The sequence below is a fragment of the Monopterus albus genome, unplaced genomic scaffold (genome assembly GCF_001952655.1).
Source record: "Monopterus albus unplaced genomic scaffold, M_albus_1.0 scaffold134.1, whole genome shotgun sequence".
NCBI lineage: Eukaryota > Metazoa > Chordata > Actinopteri > Synbranchiformes > Synbranchidae > Monopterus > Monopterus albus.
The window spans coordinates 831,950-856,641 of record NW_018128014.1 but is presented as its reverse complement, the minus strand read 5'-3'; the positions used below and the strand labels follow the sequence as shown (position 1 = coordinate 856,641).

The 24,692-nt window shown below is 41.6% G+C and overlaps 1 protein-coding gene across 1 annotated transcript in view; it reads right to left on the bottom strand.

The window, feature by feature from the left end:
• The window catches only part of LOC109967682 (roundabout homolog 2-like), a 30,883-nt gene extending 19,751 nt beyond the window's left edge, over nt 1–11,132 (bottom strand). The window contains exon 1 of the mRNA XM_020613433.1: nt 10,491–11,132. Within this exon, the coding sequence (XP_020469089.1) occupies nt 10,491–10,554 (64 nt within the window). The 5' untranslated portion in view covers nt 10,555–11,132. The remainder of the gene's footprint in view (nt 1–10,490) is intronic.
• Nucleotides 11,133–24,692: the final 13,560 nt, after the last annotated feature.

Genomic DNA, 24,692 nt, shown 5'->3' with positions numbered 1-24,692 from the left:
TCTGGACGTGTAATGTGAATTTTACCTGTGATCCTCTGAATAAACCAGCACGGTTATTTTTTATAAATCTAAAGCAGTCTCTTTCGTCTCATTGAGAGTTCCTGGTTTGAAAGAACCGGAAGAAGCTACAAAGAAATAATAGCTTATACTTTTTAACTGCAAAAAAGAGAGGAGGAGAGAATAAAGTCTTAGTGTCTCAAAGAAATAGTGTGCAAGGCAAAAGTGCACAACAACAAATGAGAAAAACTGGAACAAAACAGCCACGAGAGCACAAACTCCTCCTGCAATATCCTTTCTATAATGGAGGATGGCAAAGTGCTGAGGCAGAACTTTTTTCCATCTAGCACAAGAACAAGTGGCGAGGTGGGTCTTGCTGATATAAAACAAGTACAGAGGACCCCTGCCAAAGACCCGCAGTGGATTCCCAGCCTCTCTCTGCCAACTCTCCAGCCTTAGTTCACCACAAACACAAGTGGGCTTTCATCCTTAAGCAGATTTACTTCCTTTGCAAAGGCAAAAACATCAGAGCACCCAGTCACTCACATACATCACACCAGTACTTGCACTGAAATGCTACTAGAATGCTTAATTTGCATGTGGGGGTGAGACTGTTGCCAAAACATAAAGCAAAGCGACATACTTGACTGTGAAGTCAACTTTCAAATATCTGAAAGCCCTAAAATAGAATACTTTTAAAAATAATTCTTTACCTGTATATATATTTTGGATACCAATTTAAAACTTATTCTGTCTGATGATGTGATGATGCTGTAGCTTTTTCTGACATGTTCAGCTCCAATTATCCAGACATAACCCCCCGCTAAAAGTCACAGGTCAAATAAATGACTGTCAACTTGTTTCAAGGAAGTGATTAGCGCTGCTGCTTCTGCTCGAGACATGTGGTCTTAGCAGTTACTCACTGAAAAGGAAAGCTAAAACAAAAGGAAAAGCAATTTAAGAAAAGTTAAAGAGCAGAGCAGCAAGATAGCATATAGATCTTTTGATTTGAAATATGGAGAGCACTGAAATGCTCATTTCAACATCATTGTACTTGACAAGCTCCAGGTGACAGGCTATTAAACTGCTTTTCAGCACCTCTACCAGTGCTGGATGTGAATATGCACTTAGTCCTGTATCTTTCCCAGACTGCATTTCACAGGCACTGTTTTCCAGACACATTGTTTGAAGCTCAGATTATGGTCTGACTCAGTCAGTAAATCCGGAAAGGCTTCTCATTTTGTCGGAATTTGTACAAGGATCTATCCCCAAGTCAACACAAATCCTCACACCTGCTTACCAACTGTATCGCTGCTGAATGTCCAGCCTGCTGCACACCCCGAGGCAACCTCACAGAAAGTGCATGTGTCATCACACATACAAACAAATTATTCAAGGAAATATACAGAAAACGGGCACAAAACCTCAATGGCACTTCAGCCCAATTAAATCTTTCACCCAGGCAGGGTGACAAATGCCTTTCATTCCAGCATTAAGCACTTGAAAATAAATCTGCAATATATCAAAAGCCTGCACTGCTTATCACTCACTCTGTGGTGAGTTGTGGTAAAAGATTAAGCCGTCCTCTGGCTTAGCAACAAAGATTAGGGCTAACCTTAAGATACCTAACCCCCCATCCCCCCACCCCCACCCCCAGTTCTCCTTAAAAAGTCATAGCTGTCAATGGCGAAGAAAAGTCTTCTTTAATCCAAAATTCCGGCACAACAGCAATAAAAGTACCTTCCACTGATAAACAGAGCTTTATAATCTTAGAGGAGAGGGGGAGGGTGTAAAATGATGATCAAAGAAATCTTAACAACCTTCCTATTCCTATTCCTTCCTCATCTGCAATTCTTTTTAACAGGCTGCTATCCTCTAACAGAATGTGTTGATTTACTGCTTTGTTGCCTCCTCCTCCTTCTCTCAATTTTCACCAAAGCCACAGGAATTGTTTTGCAAATGTGCATTCAAAGTTAAATTGGCAGCAGTCAGGGAGGCAGGCTGGGTTGCTTTCTCGGCAGCCTTCCGCTCTCTGACCATGTGGGGACAGCAAAATGAGGCACTTGCATGAGAATACAGAGTGTCAGCCATAAAGAGACAGCCTACTTAATTGAGCTTGTGTTGATGCTAAGTACCAAACCGGGCAGGGTCAACTTTGCAAAAGGAAACTGGGTGTTTTTATCAAGCTTCTCTTGAGGCAATGACCAATTCTTTTTGCTGTTTTCTTTGAGAAGCAGGCTTCATGGAAATTGAGAGCAAAAGCTCCAAACTCCTATGGAAGCACCAAAAACTTGCCCTTTCCGCTAACAGCTCTTTTACGGTCCCTCTGAGCATGGCCCCTCACACAGACGAGGCAGCTGAAATTAGTTTTGGCTAGATGTTTGGGCAAGATGACAAGGCAGAAGCAACTTGCTGCAGATAAAGAGCAAACAGCGGTGTATGTTCCGGTCCATCAGGAACAGACGGTTGAGCCTAACACACCATTTTTAAACAAAGGTTTTCTCGTGGTAAAACATGACTGAGAGGCCATCCAAAATTCCGGCACAACAGCAATAAAAGTACCTTCCACTGATAAACAGAGCTTTATAATCTTAGAGGAGAGGGGGAGGGTGTAAAATGATGATCAAAGAAATCTTAACAACCTTCCTATTCCTATTCCTTCCTCATCTGCAATTCTTTTTAACAGGCTGCTATCCTCTAACAGAATGTGTTGATTTACTGCTTTGTTGCCTCCTCCTCCTTCTCTCAATTTTCACCAAAGCCACAGGAATTGTTTTGCAAATGTGCATTCAAAGTTAAATTGGCAGCAGTCAGGGAGGCAGGCTGGGTTGCTTTCTCGGCAGCCTTCCGCTCTCTGACCATGTGGGGACAGCAAAATGAGGCACTTGCATGAGAATACAGAGTGTCAGCCATAAAGAGACAGCCTACTTAATTGAGCTTGTGTTGATGCTAAGTACCAAACCGGGCAGGGTCAACTTTGCAAAAGGAAACTGGGTGTTTTTATCAAGCTTCTCTTGAGGCAATGACCAATTCTTTTTGCTGTTTTCTTTGAGAAGCAGGCTTCATGGAAATTGAGAGCAAAAGCTCCAAACTCCTATGGAAGCACCAAAAACTTGCCCTTTCCGCTAACAGCTCTTTTACGGTCCCTCTGAGCATGGCCCCTCACACAGACGAGGCAGCTGAAATTAGTTTTGGCTAGATGTTTGGGCAAGATGACAAGGCAGAAGCAACTTGCTGCAGATAAAGAGCAAACAGCGGTGTATGTTCCGGTCCATCAGGAACAGACGGTTGAGCCTAACACACCATTTTTAAACAAAGGTTTTCTCGTGGTAAAACATGACTGAGAGGCCCAGAACTTGATTAAACAGTGATTTAGTTCCAAGTAGAGAAACAAGTCTGAGGCGGCACCTAAACAACATGGAGATTTCAACTCTTTATTTTAGACTTTGACATGTACTTTTCTCAACATTCTTCAACACATTCTGGTAAAAATAATTGAGTATAGACAAAACATCACATAGCAGCATCAATAATGCGGGGGGCATTTCAGCAAAACTATTCTCATATAAACATTCAGAAAACACTGAAGGCAATTTAGCAAAGCATTCACAAATAGCAGTCCTGAGGACTTGCATACAAGCACTCCAACATCGTTCAAGTTATCACAAATTCTGCCAACAGTCGTCAGTTTGAGCTCCAGCAGTCTGCCAGGAACAAGCATTGATTTTCTGTGCTGACTCAACCAAGGGAAGGTTCGGATAGGAAACAGCAGGACTGCACCAACTGACTGGACTAACAGTGTTCTCTGTGGTGAGAGCAGGAAGAATCAAGAAGATACACAGGTGGAAATAGGGACGAGAGGAAAGTAAGATTACATATTGGCTGTGGTGAAACAGAAGAAGAAGAGAAAACCACTTAATCAACCACTTGTTTTTCTCCAATAGTCTGTATGGTAAAGACTGGATCATTTCTTATCACTGACCATTAAGGCTCACCAATGTATTTGCTCTCATGTCAGAGAGGAAATCCTTGAGGGGCTGCAGGACAAGACCACTACTGGTTGTGGGTGGCCTAAGACAACTTAGAGAAATGCCATTGGTTTCCTGTCCAACAGCAAAATATTTCAAGGTTAGCCCTGTTAGATCAGTGTCTGCCAACACAGACACAAGCTGACCACTATCTGCTCCAATCTGTCTAACCACGCCGATAAGTTTGAGGGAGGAAAGGGTCAAGACAGGGACTTCCTGAACGCCTGAGTGCATAAGACAAAAATATGGTATAATAAATATAACCCAAAGTATGGGGGTTGTATATAATTCTTGCAGTGAGCGATTGATAGGGATGGGACAATGAAAATTCAATATACCATGACACAAAATGTCACAATATGTATCGTTTTGTCTAGAGATATATACTCTATCGTGTGGTCTCCATGCACGCTTCATATTTATTACTAAATAATAAATTATTATTAATTGTATTGTGATTGAATCAAATCATACATACCATATCGTGCATGGAATCGTATCGAGAGAAAGTTATTGATTATCTTGGTTAACATCCTATGTCTAAACCTGAAAAAAGGTTGCATGACACTCAGCTATTCCAAAGTAAAGCTTGAATTAATATACATAAAGAAACCTACAGTATAATTTGGGTTTTAGAAGTCAACAGTGGATGACGACCGAGCTAACTGACACACTGTCAGCCCTCGTCTTTCAGTTTAAACTTTCATTGATCATTTTTCATTAGGATACACTGCCGGTACTGTACAGAGACTAGATAATGATACCGTATTGTGAGGGAGCGCTAATCATATATGAGACACTCAGAATGTGTAATTGCAGTGAATGCGCCCTCATTTATGAGTGCGATAACATTACTATGAAGGGAAGAGTGGATAAATGCAGCCATCACTTATTGTGGAAGAGATTTCATGGAACACTGGTTCTGACGTACAATTAAGACCAGAAGTGGAGAAAATAATGTGAGACAGATTCAGATCCAGCTGCCTATCATTTCTCTAAATGTAACAAATGCTTTTGATTTTTGCAGTGAGTTGCCCTCACAGGTAGAGGAGACATTCTAATTGCCTCATCACCTTTCTTTAATAAGCATTTCCCTTTAGGACATCATGCTTAGCCGTCAATCATCCAGCAGAGCTGCTACAGAGAACAAACAGCTGAAGAGACACTCTAACAGCCTCCTATCCCCAAGTCACTTTTTGTGTTTCAACACTCCCATCACTAAATAACAGGTAGCCAGTGACTGTCGCTTCTCAAAAAGAGCTGTCCCTGTCAGTTGGAAAGCCAGCCACTAAATCATCGACAGTGGCTGTCAGAATCCCTCCACTAGAGCATCACCTTGATACACTGTTGCTGAAAATGATCCATTATCAGTTGGCTCTTTCCCACACCGAGCTTTCAAGTGCCAGGCTCTTACAAATATATCAACCCGCAGACAAAGTCGCAGCGGTGACAGCTGTAGCTATACCTGTGCACCTTCCATTTGAGTGTGCAGCAGTGTTTTGCTGTCCTTCAAGCTGCATTCTGAAACATCTGTGGCCAGTAAAGACTGGGTAAACATGAAACATATGCTCTTGTTAGATGGATGCTGACACAGAAGACCTAAAAGGACAGGTGAAAAAAAAACAACGGAACACTGCTGGAGAATCATCAGAATATTCCACTTGTGTATGGTCAGTTGCCCTGGCAGCAAATATGCATCTGAGTTCCTGCATTTCCCCTGAGAACAACACAGTAACAACAATTATAACAGTACCATAACGATAGCAGGAGACCAAACAGTTCTTTTTATTCTCATGCTGTACCTGTATTAACTGAGCAACCCATTTATGCTTTGTAAGGCTGCAATGACTTATAGATTGTGTTTAAACTGTACAACAGCTCTTGTGTGGCAACACATCTGGTGAAACATCTGGGACTTCCTGCGTGGAGACTTACTATTTAATGACTGTGATGAATTATAGACTTTAATAAACCTCTGTTCATGTATTTTGGTCCAGTTGAGGTGAAACATTTAGTTATTAGCTGCATCAAATCCAAATCCATCCCTGTATAAACTGAATATATGATACAATAATAATGATGACATAAGTATTGTAAATGATGTACGAAGATCAGCTCCCTTGAGTGATATTATATGTATCATGATACACACACACACAGAGTACATTTATGCCACATCTCTCTCTTACACACACATAGACAAAACGCCACTCTGATGTCAAAGGCATTATGGATGGGTCCTTTTTTCTTTGGGTAAAGAGGAACACAGGAAAGGAAGACGCCTCTCTGGAGGAGCTGGCAGACTGATGCAGCCGATGTTCAGTGGGGACGCTCTGACACAGCATGTGCATTTATGCATATCACTTTAATTGTTCACCAGTGATAGCATGGAGTATTTTTGTAGAATGAAGTGATTATAATTTTGATATGCAACACCTATACCACCTGCATTGTCTGATTACAAGTTGTATTTTCCCACACTGTGTATGCAGCACAAAAATAGCCTCTGCAGGGCAACACTGTCCCGTGCGCTCTGACTGGCACTTCATTACATGGTTCACCTCACACCACGTCTATTTCAGTATTACGTCCAGCACTGGAGAGGCCAGCCCTCCTTAAACAACTGGAACTAATGTTGGGAGCCATCCATCTGTCTACAGCCCGAGGTGGGGGGGAGGCGATATCCTGGAGGGGGGGGCGCACTTAAGACCTTTAATGAGAGGGGATAGCTGGCTTGTCCTGTCAGCACCCCCTGCCTAACAGAGATTCTGCTCAGTTTAGTCCCTTTACTTTGGTGGAGAAGTGGGCAGTGCCCCATCCTGGGTTTATTTTGCCCCTCAGAGGCAGGAATGTGTGGGGATGTTAGGCATTATCATTAAGAGGGGCAGTGCAGGCCTTGGATTGCAGATAGCTCCATATTGTGGAAACAGCCTGTGGTTACTTTTGCAGAGAGAAAGTGATGCGTGGTTTTTTTTTTTTACTCCACTCAAATGCACACATAACTTGTTAATAACGCATCAGGAGGTGGTGCCAAGCTGTTGTGAAACTCCATTATCATGGGTGCACATAATGAGTGGCTGTTCAGGGACAAGCATACAGAATTTCAACTTAGCTCCCACATTTCTGATGCGGTTTCAGCTGGTGATTACCGGTGCTGATTCTGTGATGACAGGAAGAGGATGTTTACAGCCTTGCCCTGCTTTTTGAGTGGTTTTCAGCCAGTGTAAATTTGCTTGCATCATAATGATTTTCAAGAGATATGGCTCATTTCCATGCATCAAACCAAAGATTGCTGTGTTATTGACAGTCTAATTGATCTGTAAAGACCCGATGGGGAGGCAGGAGGGGGAGGAGAAAGGTACACTCAGCGTGAGTGCGTGTTTGTTCTCAGAACTGACTACAAAGCTCTGTCTGCTTCTCGTCTCTGCAGAAAAAAGGAGCTGCGCTGTCAGTATGCTAACAGCAAAAACCTGAGCTACTGTATGTCGCCTGCTCTTATGAGTCATCATCACATCGACAACGTGGCGATGGCTGTAAGATGGAGACAGATAACCAGCTAGATCTGGGTTAACCTTTTGTAGTGTGGATAATTACTGATGACCTGAGCAGGAAGTTCAACAGTGTTTCAGTAGTGTGGTAAATATGCAAAACAGGATATCGACACCAAAGGGCCAGTTCATCCTTAGTTTTGGTTTAATATGTCCAGTTTTGAGAAATCTGTCACCATCTAAATTAATCAGCAGGTTTCTTGAAAATTAATTAACCTTTAAGTAATATTTCTAGCAAAAATGCTAAACATGACCTAGTTCCAGGTAATTATCAAATGGGAGGACTTACAGCAACATTAAAGCTCTGGGATTTGGACTGCTGGTCAGATAAACACTATCTGAAGATTCTTTGTGGTATTTTATAAACAAACCTACAAACTGGTTAATGAAGGGAATTAACAGGCAGATTCATCTCCACTGAAAACAATCATTAGTTGCAGCCTTGTTCTACAGAACGTCCTGTCAATAGTTTTTGCTTTCTACAGTGTTCCCAGTCAACCTGGTGGCAGCAGGGCCCAGTGATCATCCAGAGTAACAATGACTTGTTTTTGGAAAGAAATGCAGCTTTCATTTTTCTAAATGCTCATGTTTTAGTGATATAACCATGATAAATGAAATTCCATTCAACTCCAAACTGGGATGAAAGCAGAGATCTTACTGCTACGAATCTGAAAGAAAACCTGTTTTGTTTTTTGATGTTTTGCTGTGTTTTTGGGTGAACTGACCCTTTAACTGGCTAATTCTCCATTTTTAGGATAAACAGTGTGAGATTTGCATCCCACATTTAACAGCAACAACTCTGATTCCTGTCAGACTCCTCCTTCATCAATCCACTGACAATGGCCCTGGCCCTCTCCACACTAAAAGTCACTGCAGACGACAGCAATGCCTCATGGGAAAACCCAGAACCGCCATAACCACAGAAAGGACTTTGACATGCCTTGGTAACCCTAACCCTAACCCTAACCCCTAGTTCAGCCACATTACAATCCTCAACACTTCCCTACCTGAAGGAAATGGAGCTACATGCTCCGACTGTAATTACAGTGTGAGTATCAAGGTTTGGTGCAGGCCGTTTGAGCTGGTTACTGCTCTGTTTGGGGACACTCTTGAGACAACAAAGCAGCTCTTTTGGAGCGGTGCCCTCCAGTCACTTTAATAAAGAGCAAGGCAAGCACATGGTCTGTTGCTGATCACTGGAGAGAGCTGCTGGGGGCCACTGTGTTGACGGATGGTGACAGAAATGACCGACAGTAACAGAGCAGACTCCAGTGTCACCTTACTGGCCAAACAGTCTGAAACACGACTCCGGCTCCGCAGAAAGGGAGCCTTCAGCTGGGAAAGTGAAAAGGCAGATGGGTAGCTAGGATCCTTCTTAGATTCACCTTTTCATAGAAAGTTTATTCTGTATATTTCCATACTTGTACTTATCTGAGGCTTACTCTCTCTGTAATCTGCCCTTTAAAAGTAGCTCAGGATGACAGTGACAGAATGGGCATTTAAATGTGAGATTCAACAAACAAAAAAGTCTAATGGCTAAAAACAGTGCATACTTTTTGTTAAAAGTCAACGTGTGTTTTCCTAAAGCAAAAACTAAGTAGTTTTGATCCAGCCTTAACGTCCCAGAGGAGCATCTGGAGTCACTGAAGGAGCACTTTCACAGATGCTGAGCTCATATGCTCTGGGTTCATAGCCAGTGTTTACTGTACAGCCTTGTAAAAGGGAGTCTCAGCAGTGGGGCCAAGCCAAAGACACCACACTGTCACTAACTATAACATCCCGCTTGTGTCGGAAAATTGTTTTTGTACATCTCAGTTGGGAGCAGAACGCAACGACATACTGTAGGTATGTTGACAAAGAACCTGTAGCCTACAGGTAGCAATTTACCAGTTACACCTCTGTGATGGATGGGGCATCTGTGGCTCCAGCAGCCAGCCTTTAAGCAGGTGTTCATCATCCCACTGAGGGGGTTCAGACTACAAGTGAGAATCATGCTGTGACTGATGCCTCTGTTGGTAGTCTCTCTTCATTGGTGTAGTGTGAAAGGAACTAAAATCCCTGGCACTGTGCACGTGTAACTGAACACAGAGTCAGAGTCAGGCCAAAATGCTGCTTGGACATCTAAGGGTTTAGTGGAAGCTAAAGCCAAGGAAACTAAGCTTTGTGCTAAACACATCTTAATCCACCATCAGTGCATGTTTCCTGTCTGCTCAGTGCATCGCACTGCACACCAGAGTGCAATCAGATGGACCTGAGCCAACTTTAACATTTAGCATGCAGCATCTGGTGAGAACTTTAATCCCACTCATATCATAGTAGGATGTAACCATACTTTTTTTTTTTAGCATTGATGATAACAGGGTGAAATCAAACTCCTAACCCTGCCCTGCCCCCTTCCAGTCAACTGCATCAGTGAATGGCAACTAAATTGATGGTGCTGCTTCATAACTGCATTGTGTGGAAAATAAATCTTTATTAACTAATGGGTTTAATAATAGAGATAAATAACCAGGCTAGGATCCCAATAAAGTCACTTTGTGTGGGAAACAGATGCTGGTGTGAATCCAAAGTCCCCTGGGCGGGATGCAGAGTAAAGCTGCATATGGGCTGCTCTGATGTCTGTTGGTTTAAGTGGCCTTTTAAATGACATCATCCAGGACTGGTCACTTCTGCACAAATAGGGCTCCTAAATGTGTTTCATCTCAAGTTTCATCTCTAAGTGATACTGGAGAAGACGACGAGGACACGGATGATAAAAATTAAATTCTTCTAATCTCTCTGTGAGACCCCTGTCAGAGCTCTGGGCAGCCTGAGACCCGGTTTGTGATCAACTCATATGAAACGTCTAGGATCTAGGATATGAAACCATGTGGCAAACATAACCCAAAAGAGCCGGTCAGCGCCGATGACAGCTTACCATATGCCAAACTTCTGAGTGCAAGCAGGAGCAGGACAACCACACTTGGGCGGTACTCCATCATACACTGGGGGTTTTCATAGGTAGATCAGTCTTCAGAAGGAGCCGTTTGTGAGACAAGCTGTCCAGCAGCAGCTCACTGACACATCCAAACGGACGCGGAAATGAATTCCAGTCTATGGGATGAAATCTCCGCAGACAGCACCAAGTTCCACAGGCAGCATCTCAGCCGCTGCACCATAAACCAAGGAGTTCGAACATCCCTCAGAAACTTTTCTCCAATCCCGCGGACAGTCCGCAGAGGGCAAGCCGCCGGGAGTGACGGGGAGGCGGTGTGGGTGGTGGGCAGCGCCCCGGTCACTCTGCCCCGCTCTCTCCCGTTTTCACTGTACTATTACAGGTGCGAAATGCTCATAACGGATCCTCCTGACAGCGAATTAGTCCCAAAGTCCACGAAGTCATCGCGCCGAGAGGAGAACTGCCACTTTGTTCAGCACAGAGCCGCTCCCCTCCTCTGGGCTCCGGGCTGCTCCGCTACTACGAGTCAATTAGTCCAGGTTCATCAGCAAACAACGCGGTCCCGGAGCCCAAACACACGGGGGAAGCTGCTGTGTTGGGATCGGAGACTTCCGGTATCATTTCAAAATAAAACTTCAGTCAACCAACAACTGCGCTATTTGTGACTGATGTATCGAGCAGAATAAAGAAATAAATAATTAGGCTCATATCTGATAAAATGAAAATGCAGTTGTGTTTTTCCTCGGCAGCCACTAACACATCTCCTTACTGTGCGACAAGCTTTGACTAAACTCAAAGTATATGATGTAATAAAGCTGATTTACAAGATAGTCTAGATGTCATCCATCTGAAAAGTTCTATAGCCTTTATGTGCCACTTTATAGCCTTCAAAGTCACAATAGGCCAGAGTGATATTAGCTGATTAATCCAATGAATCTCCTAATATCATACCGTAAATGGAGTTTTATATTGTGGGATGCTCATTCTTCGTTGTTCCAGTTTTGACAAATGTTCAGTATCTAAGTACAGTATGTCAGTATACCTGCCAGTATGCATGCATGCATGCGTGCGTGTGTGTGTGCGTACTTAAACGTATAGAATGTTGAAGGCGCCCCCAACGAACATCCGGTGTGCGCCTGGTTCATCCTGTCCCACTTCACCGTCTCAGCACCGGTCTCTTAAAGGGCCAGTGCCCTTTGTGTTTAGGCTTATGGTGCGGGAGCCACTGAAGGTGCTCTCTAATGAAAACTGCTCAGGCACTTAAAAACCGCACTTAGAAACGTAAAGGCAACAGTATTTTACTTGAACTCAAATTTCAGACACTGATCATCATTTACATTCCTGACTCATGGGTTATTGAGGTAAATGGATGTTGATGATTAACAATGCTGTGAAGATTTTTATGTTGAGCTTGTATCATCCACAGAGGCATGGATGACTAGACAAAATAATCATTTGATCAAAGACTATAGTAAGTGAGTATTTGGTATTTTTGAATAATTTGCAGTGTGAATATTAACATTGCCAAGTGTTTACAACATAACATATCATCCTATTTTGCAGCCAAGCAAGGTTTCCAGGAGATGAGTGATATCAGAAGGTAGACAGGGTTCTTCATACTCTTATAGATTGTACTTGTATTAAATCCATCTAGAAACAACTTTTTTATTGAAGTCACACTGTTTAATGTGGTGCAAATGACAACATTTATCTTAAAGCTGTTATCAAAACAGAGAGCTCTAAATTATGTTGGCAGTGGTATGAAACCAAATGGAAATTTGTCTACATGTGAGAGACCTTTGATCATGCCGACTGTGGTGCTATGTATACAAATCAGGCAATGGAAATTACTCAGGCACTAAGAGATACAAACAAACCCCACACATCACTGAAAAATGTCAGTATTTATCTGAGCACAGGCTTCGCCTGCACTTGACAGAACGCGAGAAGCAATATTGCATGTGCCAGGAGATATGGCTAACTGCTGCCAATGAGACTTGACATACCAAGAGCCACGGATTTGCAATGAAACAATAAGGAATGATTGGGCAGGATGCTGTTGTGCTGAATAAATATTAGGGGTCAGATAGACCCAGTGAACACAGCTCTTGACATTTATAGAAATGCATTGGATGGTGGTATGCATCACGCGGTGCATACTACGGTGAGATTTACACACCATTCTCAGCATTAGGTGAAAAAGAAATAATTCCACATTGCTAAAGTTACAGAGCCTGTTGTAGAGGGCTGAGAATAAATACTCTCCTTTTGGGTTAACAGGAGCACTGAGAACCAAGCGGCGCTTAAACACCCCTGATATTTCTTTCATGTTTTATGCATGTAAATGTTTAATTTAATTGCAGAAACTGATTAATTGAGCATCGTTCTGTGATTGAATAAAACATGATGAGGCCCTCCACTAAATGCGTTTCCATTCGCCTGTGACTGATGCTGCTACTTTGGTGCCTTCGTCAAACATTTGGCGTGGCTGTTAGTAGAATCCAGCACTCCATGAATTTAGACTAATTATCCACATTAGGTACTGAATTACAATGACAGCCCATCAGTGTGGTTTAGTGCTGTGCAGCACACATGCAGCTGAGCCATAGATCATAGAATTATGCCCTCTCCACACACAAAGGCTTTGTTTTATGAGGTGATTTTTTCAATTCACTTGAATGTTTTAGAAAGGGTTTCAAAGTCAGCTTTTGGGAAATGCCAGCATTAAAACATTTCCTGGCTGCACTATGAAAAGACATCCTCTATGATCTATAGAGTCCAATTAATCAGAAAGGTTTGGGTAGTCAGGGAGTTTTCATTTCTTTAGCTCAGAACTCATTTTTCATACATACATAAATGTTTGAAGGAAAATGCTGGAATTTGCAAATGATAAATCCAGCACAACTACTATATGTCATTCAATTTGGAAGATCAAGTGTTTATTAAAACAAAGACAGAAGAAAAATGCATATTTCAAAAGCTTTATCATCTTATAAACAAGCTGTATTCTCTAATATTGTTTTCTATTAACAATATTTATTAGCACAGATTTACCAAAACTGCAGAAATTTAACACAAGCCGAGCAAATATGAATATACAGACTACCTGTCAAACGTTCGGACACACTTTACCATAGAACTGAATACTGTATGCATCATCATATTCAGCAAAAACTCTTGTTGTTTGTGTAATTGGGCAACTGAGTTTCCCTTCATAAATAAACTAATGACTTGAAGTGAATTGACACTAGTGTGCATGCCAGACCTCTGGACAGCCTATTTCTTTTGGGAGAGGCTGCACTGCCACTACAAGCAATTTCATTATTCCACACTGTTTAGAGTTGATTAAATGCCTTCATAAAAAGAAAGAGCACTATCAAACAGCCACTCTTTTCCACAGAAATCAAACTTCAATTGCCATGGAGATCAAATAAGTAGCGCAGAATGGTTGGACTTACTACACACATCTCAGTTTGCATGCCAGCTTCAAAAATAATTAAATAAAAACTGAGTGGTTGCAAAACTGCTATTAATTTAAGACAAGCCAGTCCTCAGTTTGTGTAGTTACACTGAAATGTTGTTGTTTACCACCTCTAATGCTGCTCATGCATACTGGGATCACACTTAGTGTTTAATGGAAAAAGTATGTCTGATCAGCATAGAGGCATTCTTAGAATGTGCTTTCAAAACATGAAGTGTTCATAGGTCTGGAAAAAGGTTCATTAATGAAAACGTGTATTTCTGTTTACCTAATCCTTTTTCCTCTAGCAGCATGCATAAGTCAAACCTGTAGCCCTGTGATTCTTGAACTGTTAAACATCAATATTTCCTAACCAAGGATACCTTCAGCTGTGACTCACCTCTTGAACTCTATGGAATACTACATAACCTTGGAGGTGTTTGTATAAGAAAAACTACATTGTTCTGTTGTTCATATTTTACTCCTTTGTGAATTAAAAAATTAATTTGTTGTGTAGATAATTAGAGGTGTCTCCATTCTCTGCCAAAGGAAAACACCGACCATTCAGACACACATACAAAAGGCTCAATTTACTGCTGTTATAGGTTTTGAATATATTTTAGCAACACATTTCCAATACTGTGATCCAAGGTACAGTAGTATCACTGTATACTGTAGCTGACAGTTGTGTAACCCTAAGTACACAAGCTACACTCTTAACTGTAATAAAGTTATGCTGAATAGAAGAGCCTAGTTTCATAACAGAATGTAGAAGTGACTGAAACGATCAGTGTTGTGTTTGGCAAAGTGCTAAAGAATCCTAAACACACATCAGTAAGGCTCCCAGAATTTTAAATCCATGGGGTAAAGAGGGATTGTGGACAGCTACTCGGCCCAAACCTCCCTATAACGCAGATCTTAAAAATCAATGGTTGTCTTGTTCACTGGAGAAAGATTCTTTTGTCCTTACAAAATTATATAGTGTTGTGCCCACAAAAAAATGGCCAACATCCTTTACCACAAATACTTCCTTCCTAGGTATAAATCACCATTAACAAGTATGAACAGCAGTGATGGCAGCTCTGATACTGCTGGGAGTATTCAAGAGGCAATTTTGTATGTTTACATTTAGAACTGATAAAGCTGATGGAGAAAAAGTCCCACAGATTTGTGAACCCACAGCTGCTGATGTTAAAGATTGGCTTTCTGTGAATCCATTTGTTAAGGTCACACCCTAAAATGTGTGCTAATGCCTAAAATATTGCTTTTTATTTGCACCAACCTTGAGCTCTGATTACACCTCAAGCACTGCTCGCTCAACAGTAGACATTCATCTCTAAAGTACTACTGCAGTCCCTGGATGGCTGACAATGATGGAACATTTATTATATGGTTATAGCTACTGCAACCCCATTTCCAAACCCTGAAGCAGAAAATAACAGTGTATTAAGATAGGATCAACAGCACACTGGGCAGTAGGCATCCTCTACAGTGCATTTGTCCCTATATCTGATGATGCAGCAGAGCATGGATAATAACTCATTAGGACTAGTGCTTGAAATCTGGGTATTGTAGGCTGACCTGTTCCTGGTGAAAACATAAGCATTGTTTCCTTGAAATGCCATTAAACCTGTACCACCTGTATCTATAGCCAACCATTTGAAACCTTTCCAGTTTCTCCCTCCATTACTATTAATGAGACTTCTATATGTCTGCACCTTTTTGACCCATTGTTGGTAAGGGGAGGATGGCCCCTTTAAGAAGCTCCAGTGAGTGGATTCTATTATAGATTAATTGATTAAGAGGGTGGTTCTCTGAGATGACAATATATCTTTTTATTGATCTGTCTTTCAATGACCCAACCTCTCTGGGGAATGGAGCGAGAAAAAGAGGAAGAAAATAAAAGGGGGAGAAAGTAATGCAGGGCTGCTATTAAGAGGGCAACTAATTTCCTGTTTCTTTCACTGGCCTCTCTCAGCTTGGAGTCAGTCCCACAGAACAAATAAAAGAAAATATAAGCAATTCACTGTGCTGCGTTCAAGCTGGTTCTCTCAAATTTATCATCTCATTTCTCCTGGTTTCCTTCACACTCTCATTTTATGAGACTCTACCTCTCTAGCTCCCCCATCTTCAACAAGACCTCTTTGTCTTTCCTGTTTCTCCATAATGAGGAGCCCCCTATTAATTTTGGGGCTGTGACCCAAGAACTGTCCTCTGTTCCTCCTATGTTCTCTGCAAATCTAGCAGTTAATGTGGGTGCATGAAGACAGATTGGGCTGGAGCATTCCTGTCTGTCTGCCACCACACATCAAGATGAGAAGGGCATTGGGGAGAGCCAAAGGTGACATTTGATTTTGATTTGATTTGATTTGATTTGATTTATTCTTTCAAGCATGTAAAGACAGTTGATATGACAACACACATAATTTTACACATAATCCAATATCAATTTGCTTATACCTAGTACATGCTTGAATGGAGTAGGAAGAAGTCAGACTTATCCAGTCCTACCCCATGACATCATCTTACCATCATTGGTTTGCAAACAGTAAATAATTCACTTCTACCCACACAAGTATTATACTAAAAAAAGATTTTAACAGTGTTAACATTCTTACATCACACAAGTAGTATACTAAAGAATTATTACAAAATGTACACCACATTAACCTCTGACCTCTCTGCGGGGGTTTAACCATCCACTTGGTTTCTTACAGTGATTGTATGTTGTAATGAGTGAGGATTAGGTTTGGCATGAACATCATAAGCTTTATGGATCTCTCTCTAAAGACAGCAGTCGAGTGGGCCACCAGTAATGGAAATCATTTATGAAAGAAGAATGAAATGGTCAATACAAATGCTAAAAGCTAAATTGTGGTTAGACATCCAAAATAAAGATGCCTAACCACAATGTAGCTTTTATGACTCAACTGTCTTTTGGGTTTGCTCATTGATGGACATGAAGAAATCCTCAATGTGTTTTTATTGGCAATGACTAAACCTTGAGTTCAAGTTGAGTCTCAAGTCACCAAAGAATAGTTTGAGTTGAATCTGAATTGAATCCACATTACCTGACCTCACCATTTAGAAAGGAGTTTAATGAATGTCTGTAACACAACAGTCAAAAATGCACTCGTAAGCACACAGCAAACACATTTTCATTCATTATCTTATGCCAAATTATTATGGCTCATCACCAAAAAGTCAGAGTCCTTGTCTCCAGATTTTGAGTCTAAATGCAGTCAATGCTCGAGTCCAAGTCCGAGACGTCAGTGCTGAAGTCCGAGTCACTAGTCCTGCAAATCATGGCTTGATTTGTACTCAAGTCTGAGTTCTGTGTTCAAGTATTACAACAATGTGTCCAATATAATCTTGACAACTGAGCCATCATGGTGGTTGGGCGGCTCAACAAAAATTTGACATGGACGACAGATATTGGCCATTTTCTGCCAACATCCAATGCTGACCTCTTTGAACCTTGACCGCAATTGCCCTGTAACCATAATGAAGTAGTCCATCCATCCCTCCATCCATTATCTATACTGTGTGTCCTGAAGAGGATTACAGGGAGCTGGAGCCTATCCCAGCTGACACTGATGCTGGGTGAGAGGCGGGGTCCACCCTGGACAGGTTGCCAGTCTATCACAGGGCTCATAATGAAGTAGTGAAAAGCTTGCATGTGTTACTCTGGAGCACAGTTAGAGCCACTGTATTTGTTAACCAGTTTGGAGGACTTGTTGAATAATGAGTGTTGACTACAATCCTTCAAAACCAGCTCGAGTAACAGGTTCATGCTTAAAGTATTCTAAAAATGGAAGAAATACAATAGTCATGTTACAGTGTAATCCACCAGGAATGTGCACATTTTGCTGGCTGATCTTTCTTGTGTTGCAGCAAAAGTTTTGCCTAGGTCATAACCTTGGGAATTAGGGGTTCTGGGCGTGCATCTAAGTGGTCACACCACTGCCTCCAAATGGCTGAAAATCTTATCCTGTTTTAATTTGTGTCAATTTCAATTAGTGCATTTCATGTAAACCTAATCTACTCCCTGAGACCAGTAGGCTAAAGACTGTTAAAATTAAGAACAAATAAATTAAAAATAAAAAAGCTGTTACTTGGTGCATGAGTAAGAGCAGTGCACAGCCGTTTACAGGGTGGATCGTATCATTTCCACTCCCCACTGCCTGTGTGACAGCAGCAATCAGACGGTGCAGTGCTCTGTGCTACTTTACCAACTGTCAGTAATTCCTGTAAAATGATTGATCAGGATACGAGCAGAATATATATCTTATCATGGCTTATGAGCTGCTTTCATTTGTTATTTCCATAGCAACTTTCCACATAATAAATTAGAGAACAGACTAATATTCCTACATTTTTAGCAAGTAGTGAACTGGGGTTGTGACAGATCAGCATATAGAAATAATGAGGTTTATTTTGAGTGTAAATTTTATGTCCTTTTCTTTAAAACCGACTTTTAAGTCCTCTGCATAGTATAAATAAAGTTGTTGTATGACTGCTATTGTACCCACCAGCTGAAAACACAGGTGCCAAATAACCTTGTCTTATCACGTGTCATCTGAGTTGGCACTGCCTGCTGTGTCACCAAAATTGCTCCATTCAAATTAATAACAGGGCTGTGCTTTTTCACGCAGGGATGCTGTCAGTCTGAATATACAGTAGCCTGTCATCTGTCAGAAGCAAACGTGAAAGTAGCATGAAGACTTTACAGTGGGGTGGATTTTTATATGTACTACAGTAACAGTCTCCACTGATTTCTTTTCAGCATGACCGCACTCTTTGGATAACCACTTTGTTTTGGCAGGCTACAGCAAGAAACCTATTTTGTCATTTATATGATAACTTGTTATTTCTATCTTTATAACTAAATAATTGTTACTAAATACTTAATCCAGCCAGGTAAGATCTACAAATGAATCACTGTGTGAAAATGTTCCAATCTACCACACTATTCTAAAAAAAAGATAAAACAGCAGTGCAGGTTTGTACAGTAATAGTAATCCAGGTCCTGATGCAGTAGCCCTGCAATAAATAATACTTTTGTAAAGTTTGGAGTTTGGTGTTTTTAACAGCCCAGGTGGCGGTTGTTGTTTTCTTGCCTTAAACTGTTGGACATGTCAACATACTGTAGATGGGACAGAACAAAATTGTGAGAAAATCATTACTGTCCCATCACTGGACAATGTAATCTTCACAAAAGTAGCTTTCATGGAATGGGTGTTGTTTTGGATTGATACTGATACTGTGCAGGATGTCATAACACTGTGTCCGACTCCTGTAGCTGCCGTCAAGAGATGTGCATCTTCCTTGAAACAGCCTTCTTCTCACTCTCCAAGTGTCAGGGCAGTGGTCAAAGAACACAACTGACTGCCACACTGTGTTGCTCTGTAATTTAGCCTTCTCTGCTTCCCTAACCCACAGAGCTCCAATCCGTTTGTTTCCTCTGAGATGAAATGACTCTTCCAGTTCTACCAGTCTGCACCAGGGTTCCTGGGAGGAGGGGTGGCAGCAGCAATTACAGCTCTCCCTCCAACACACACACACACACAAAAAGCTGCTGGAGAGCCAGAAAAAGATTGTGTCTCCTCCACAGACAAGCTTCTCCAGCCCTGTTCCTGCGTTCATCTGGCATTAAGGAGCCCTGGGCTTACATACAAGCAATTATGGTGTGTGACAGGAGTCGGTCAAGCCTAGCAGTTAGTTGCCCCACCTGAGATGCATCTTGTCCAGTAAAAATACATGGAAAACCACAGGCAAGAGGTAAAGAAAAGACACTGATCAGTTAACAAGCATACTACTGGTGAAAGCATTGTAATGATCAAATTTGCATATATTATATGCAAAGAATGTAGTCACCCAAAGACTTGTCAGCTATGATGTAAAACTTGTTTTCATGTCAAGGGATCTGCAGCGAGTGACTGACTTTCTCAGGATATGATGTGACTGCACGTGCGAGATTGAAATCAGAAAGCAGATTATGACCTGATGAAATTCTCTATTCCATGCCATTGTTTCATCATTTCCACTTCCAGGGAGCAATTATCACAAACATACACAAATCAGACAAAGCTGTGTTTCACACACTGACGGCATACAGAAAATGCCTGAAGCTTTGTCTCCTGCATTGAATTTGACCCCATCTCACTGAACTCTTGCTGAGAAGTGAGCTAATATTCTGTTATTACTTTAGCTGTATTTGATGCAAAATAGCCCATTTTAATTCCAGAACAGAGCTGTTGTGTCTAGCAAATTGGAAAGGGGAAGTAATTATGCTATGAAAATACACCGCCAGTTCATTTGTAAATATTGAAAATGGATCTAATAAATAAAAATAACACTCACAGCACAAATGTCCTCATTTTAATAGGAAATGACAATAAACAGTGAGATACTCCAGTTTCGTACAACATGGCATTCGTTTGTTGAAAGCATAGACCTTTACACTGAACCAGTGCCAGGCTCCATGATCAAATTAAACAAGGCTTTTAACCACACCTTATACGTGACAAGGGCCATTGTGGAATAGAGGTGAGTGAAATTCATGAAAGCGTAGCTGTAATCAGGAGGAAATGTCAGTGAGGTGCACTGGTCTCAAATCTAAGTGCTCACAGCTATTTGTGATTGTGTCTCTTACTTAATTTACTTACAAAATATCTTCAAGCCAAACCCATTTATCACTATGCAATGCCGATATGTGTTTACTGTTCAGAAAAAGTGAATGCTTCATATTAGTTTTTCCTGCATAACCAACAACAACAACAACAAAAAAAGAATGTATTACCTCTGACTTCTGAACACTCTTACTATGCAGTAATTACAAGTTCTATATGAGGTGAGCGATACTTGAGTTGGATCTAATTGTACAAGGAAATAATTAATTATCTAATTGAACACATTAAAAAACCATTTGGCTGTGATTTTCCTATTTCAGTCCAACCCTTTGGCCCTAAGATCGTTGACTCTATCACTGGAATGTAAAGACTATATTCAAGACATGTGTGACCTGTGTTCTGTCACCAGTGTACAGGTACTGAACATAGGGATGTACTGTCCTAAAGTACCTGACATGCTGAATGAATTCAAATATAACTGGCTTGTCAGACAGAAGCAGATTTGCCAGCAGGCATCCTAGAGCTTCATTGTCATGGTAACAGTCATAACCACATCACCATTTGGTAGAACTACTTGGTTAGGTTTAGAAAACCTTGTTTCCCACCAGGCGTACAGTCCCATGTCAAAGTGTAATTTCCTATCTTGCACCCGATACAGTGTCCTTTTTCCTCCTAGCACCCGCGCTATCAAAATACCACATACATGTTTGTCCACCTGGGAGTGTTGATTTAAACGAGGGGCCTTTGTAGACGTTTGGCACAAAAGCTGGTCTAAGTCAACAGTTTGGTATTTTAAAGGCGCTGGATTAAGTTAGTAATACATTTTGCATAAGCGAGTGCACAAGGTGTGGACACGTTGCTTGCCACTTAGTGACTCACAGTAGTGCACCAAAATGCTCCAGATTAAAAACAGAATGTTTTCAGTATTAAAATGAATCCCCTATCCCCCAAGCTATCTTAAAATCTGTAAATGGTTGATTATATTATGTATCAGAATTATTTGGTCATGATAAAGGTCAATGTCGATGGCAAATAGTTTGAGCCATCGTGGCTCTACACATTGGCTCCTGTCTCCCTCCAGGTAAATCCAGCCTCATAATAGCTATCCACCATGGTATCAGTGCAACCGCCGTTTAAAGGGAATGGGTGGTGGCATTTTGATTGGTTATTGCATGTTCGGCCCAAAACACACCCATGGGTCGAGCCCTTTTAAAACAATCGCCTGACGCAGACATAATTTCTGCGCTGTCAAAATTGCAAAATTGGCCTGGACACACCCTGCATGCACCTTGATTGTGAGGTGTGCTTTAGACCGTCAAAACAGGACCCTATGTCTGCATGTTTTGACCATGTCCGCATACTGCGATAACAGTATTATAAGCGCCTGTTGTTTTACTTTGCTCTTTGCCTGCAGAGACCTTGTCCTTTCATGAAGGTGTTATTTAATTTAGCTGAAATCTAACCTTAAGCTTCATACGCTTTGCAGAAGAAATACATAAAATTAGCAGCTCTACAAAAACATCAGTGCTGCATGGCTGCTCACCACAACAAGTTCTCCAGCCTAAACAGCCATGTCAGTTGTTTGTGTCTACCCTTGGATACAGCCCCGAGGAGCATACAGAACATTTTATGTAATGGTAACAATAATAATCACATGGTTATGGATGTGGAATAGTTATGGTTTGGTTAGGTTTAGGTACAAAATCACCTTGGTTAAATGTAAGCACCAAAATTACTTATGTAGTTTTAGGAACTGATTGTGGTTTGGGTTAAAATAAATGCTTTCTTAAGGTCAGGACCTTCGTCCTCATGGATACAACAATAACCACCCAGTTAAGGTTGTGGAACAGTTATGGATAAAAGAAGCAGCACTGCATATCAGCTGGAAATGGGAAACAGACAGTGGTTTCTCTTATGAATGTCTTGTGTTTTGAACCCATCCCTCCTTCTGATGCATTTTGCTGCTCTGTACATGATATCACCAAACTTTCTCCTTCGCTCATGTTGTAGTGACTACAGGCTGCTAGAGGTTGCCTTAGCAATTAAACCTTACTATATGTCATAAGAAGCTGCTGGCACAGTCAACCTTTGAGGTCTTTTGTTTTTTTTTTTTTTTTTTACAGGAAAACAGTCTTTGGAGACTCCTCTACAGCTCCAGTCTGAATAAACCCTATAGCTTCCTCAAACAGCATTCTCTTTCTACAACGCTCCATTCCATGCCTCTAGGCGCTCTCCTTCATAAATCCCATCCCATGTCTGGTGAGCAAATGTAAAGGGTCCAGTGAAAAGTGGCACAGGGTTTCCTCCTCAGCCCCCTTCATAGGCTGTCAAGGTTAAGCTTCACTGCCTCAAGGGGAAAATGTGAGCTGAATGGTAAGAGCCAAGTCCAAACACTCGCATGAGAGCAGCGCAAAACATTCCAAAAGGGTTAGTAACCTCTGAGATAGAGAGAGATACCTGGGCCCAGAGAGACAGTGATCAGTGTCAGGCAGGGTAAGGCAGAACTAAGTAAACCGATCTCAACAGCCTTCACAAACAGTGGAAAATGGAGACATGTGGCAGCCAGGTCAGAACAGTGTGGGGTTGTGTCAGGGGATTTTGATGTGACACTTTTGGTACTTTTTGCTTCTGTATTTGTTTTAATCTTTCTTTTCCTACTAACTTCTTTTATTGGCTGTCTTGTTTAAACACATGGTCTCAGTAAGTGCCTTTCAAAAGGTCAAATAAATATAAAGTAATATACAAGGTCAGGATCATTAAATTTGCTGTGTTCTTTCATTCATTTAAATAATTACATTTGTAATTAAACTACATTTAAATATTTCTGTGATTTACAGTATAATAGTGATAGTAATTGGTATGGCAATGGGAGTGCAGTGGCTCCCAGACAAGCACAAAGGCACAAAGGTGCAGCCATTCAGCCATCACACACGCACACACACATGGATCCACTTTCTCATCTCTTTCATCACTGCATCTCTTCAGCCTCCTCCTGCTCCACCAGCAACAATTTTTTTCCTCACTATTGTCAGAGATGGCTTTATCCCCATGAATGCGAGGATGTTGCTTGGCTGTACGCTAGGCAGTGGTGCACTACAGGAAAGCCCTTGCAGGTGATTTCAGCTTTCTCCCTGATGAGGTAGAAATCAAAATCTCTTGTTCACTGAAAATTATTACTGGATTACCTTTGTCACTCAGCGGCAGTGGTGCCAGAACTAAACCCAAGCTACCTGGATTTATGACCTGTGCGAGGGAGCCTGAAGCCTTGAAAAAGACTAGATGTGTGTTTGTGTTCACTGTTTTCATTATGTACAGTACGTTTGTCTGAGAGTGTGTATCACCCCCCTCACGCTTGATGCCTCATCATCTCATCTCTTCCTGCCTTTGTCTCCCACGCTCACTAATGACGACAAGAATAGCCAGGCTCCCACTTTAATGTCTCCCTGCCTTACTCCCTTTCTCCCAGCTCAAGTTTCTCCCCAGCCCTTGCCCTCTGATTTACAATGTCCCCAATGGCTGACATGGAGGAGAGAGAGCTGAAGCAGGAGAAAGGGGGGATTCATTGTTCTCTTTCTCTTTCCAGTGTCTCTCTTTATTTATGACATCTCCAGCATGATCAGGAGCACGGCGTGACCCCAGGGAGAATGTGCAGTCTGCAATACACTGGTGACAGTGACTCCCAAGGCAGATCTAGCCCCCAATAGCCCCCATGCCCATCATTCTAAGGGAGTCAGCTGGGCTGAAGTTTTAGTTGAATGAAGGCTATCACAGGATCACACGCAAGGGCCGTCGAAGACTGCATAATGATTATATTTAGGGCTGAAGGGGGGAGTGGGAGGTTTAATGCATTAATTGTAACAATGAGTGTAGCAGGCGTCATCTAACATTGTCCCTTGAGGGGGTGTCATGTGTTTGATGGAAAACAGCAACCCCAGCGCTTCTATAGTCCAAAGCGGTGATTTGAATGACAGAGCAGGTAGTGCTCCGACATGTTCTTTTAACCATCTGTTTCATCCATATTCATCCACTAGTATATGTTTTATCTTCACTCAACCTACACATATAGCATGAAGAGTTTCAACAGATGTACAG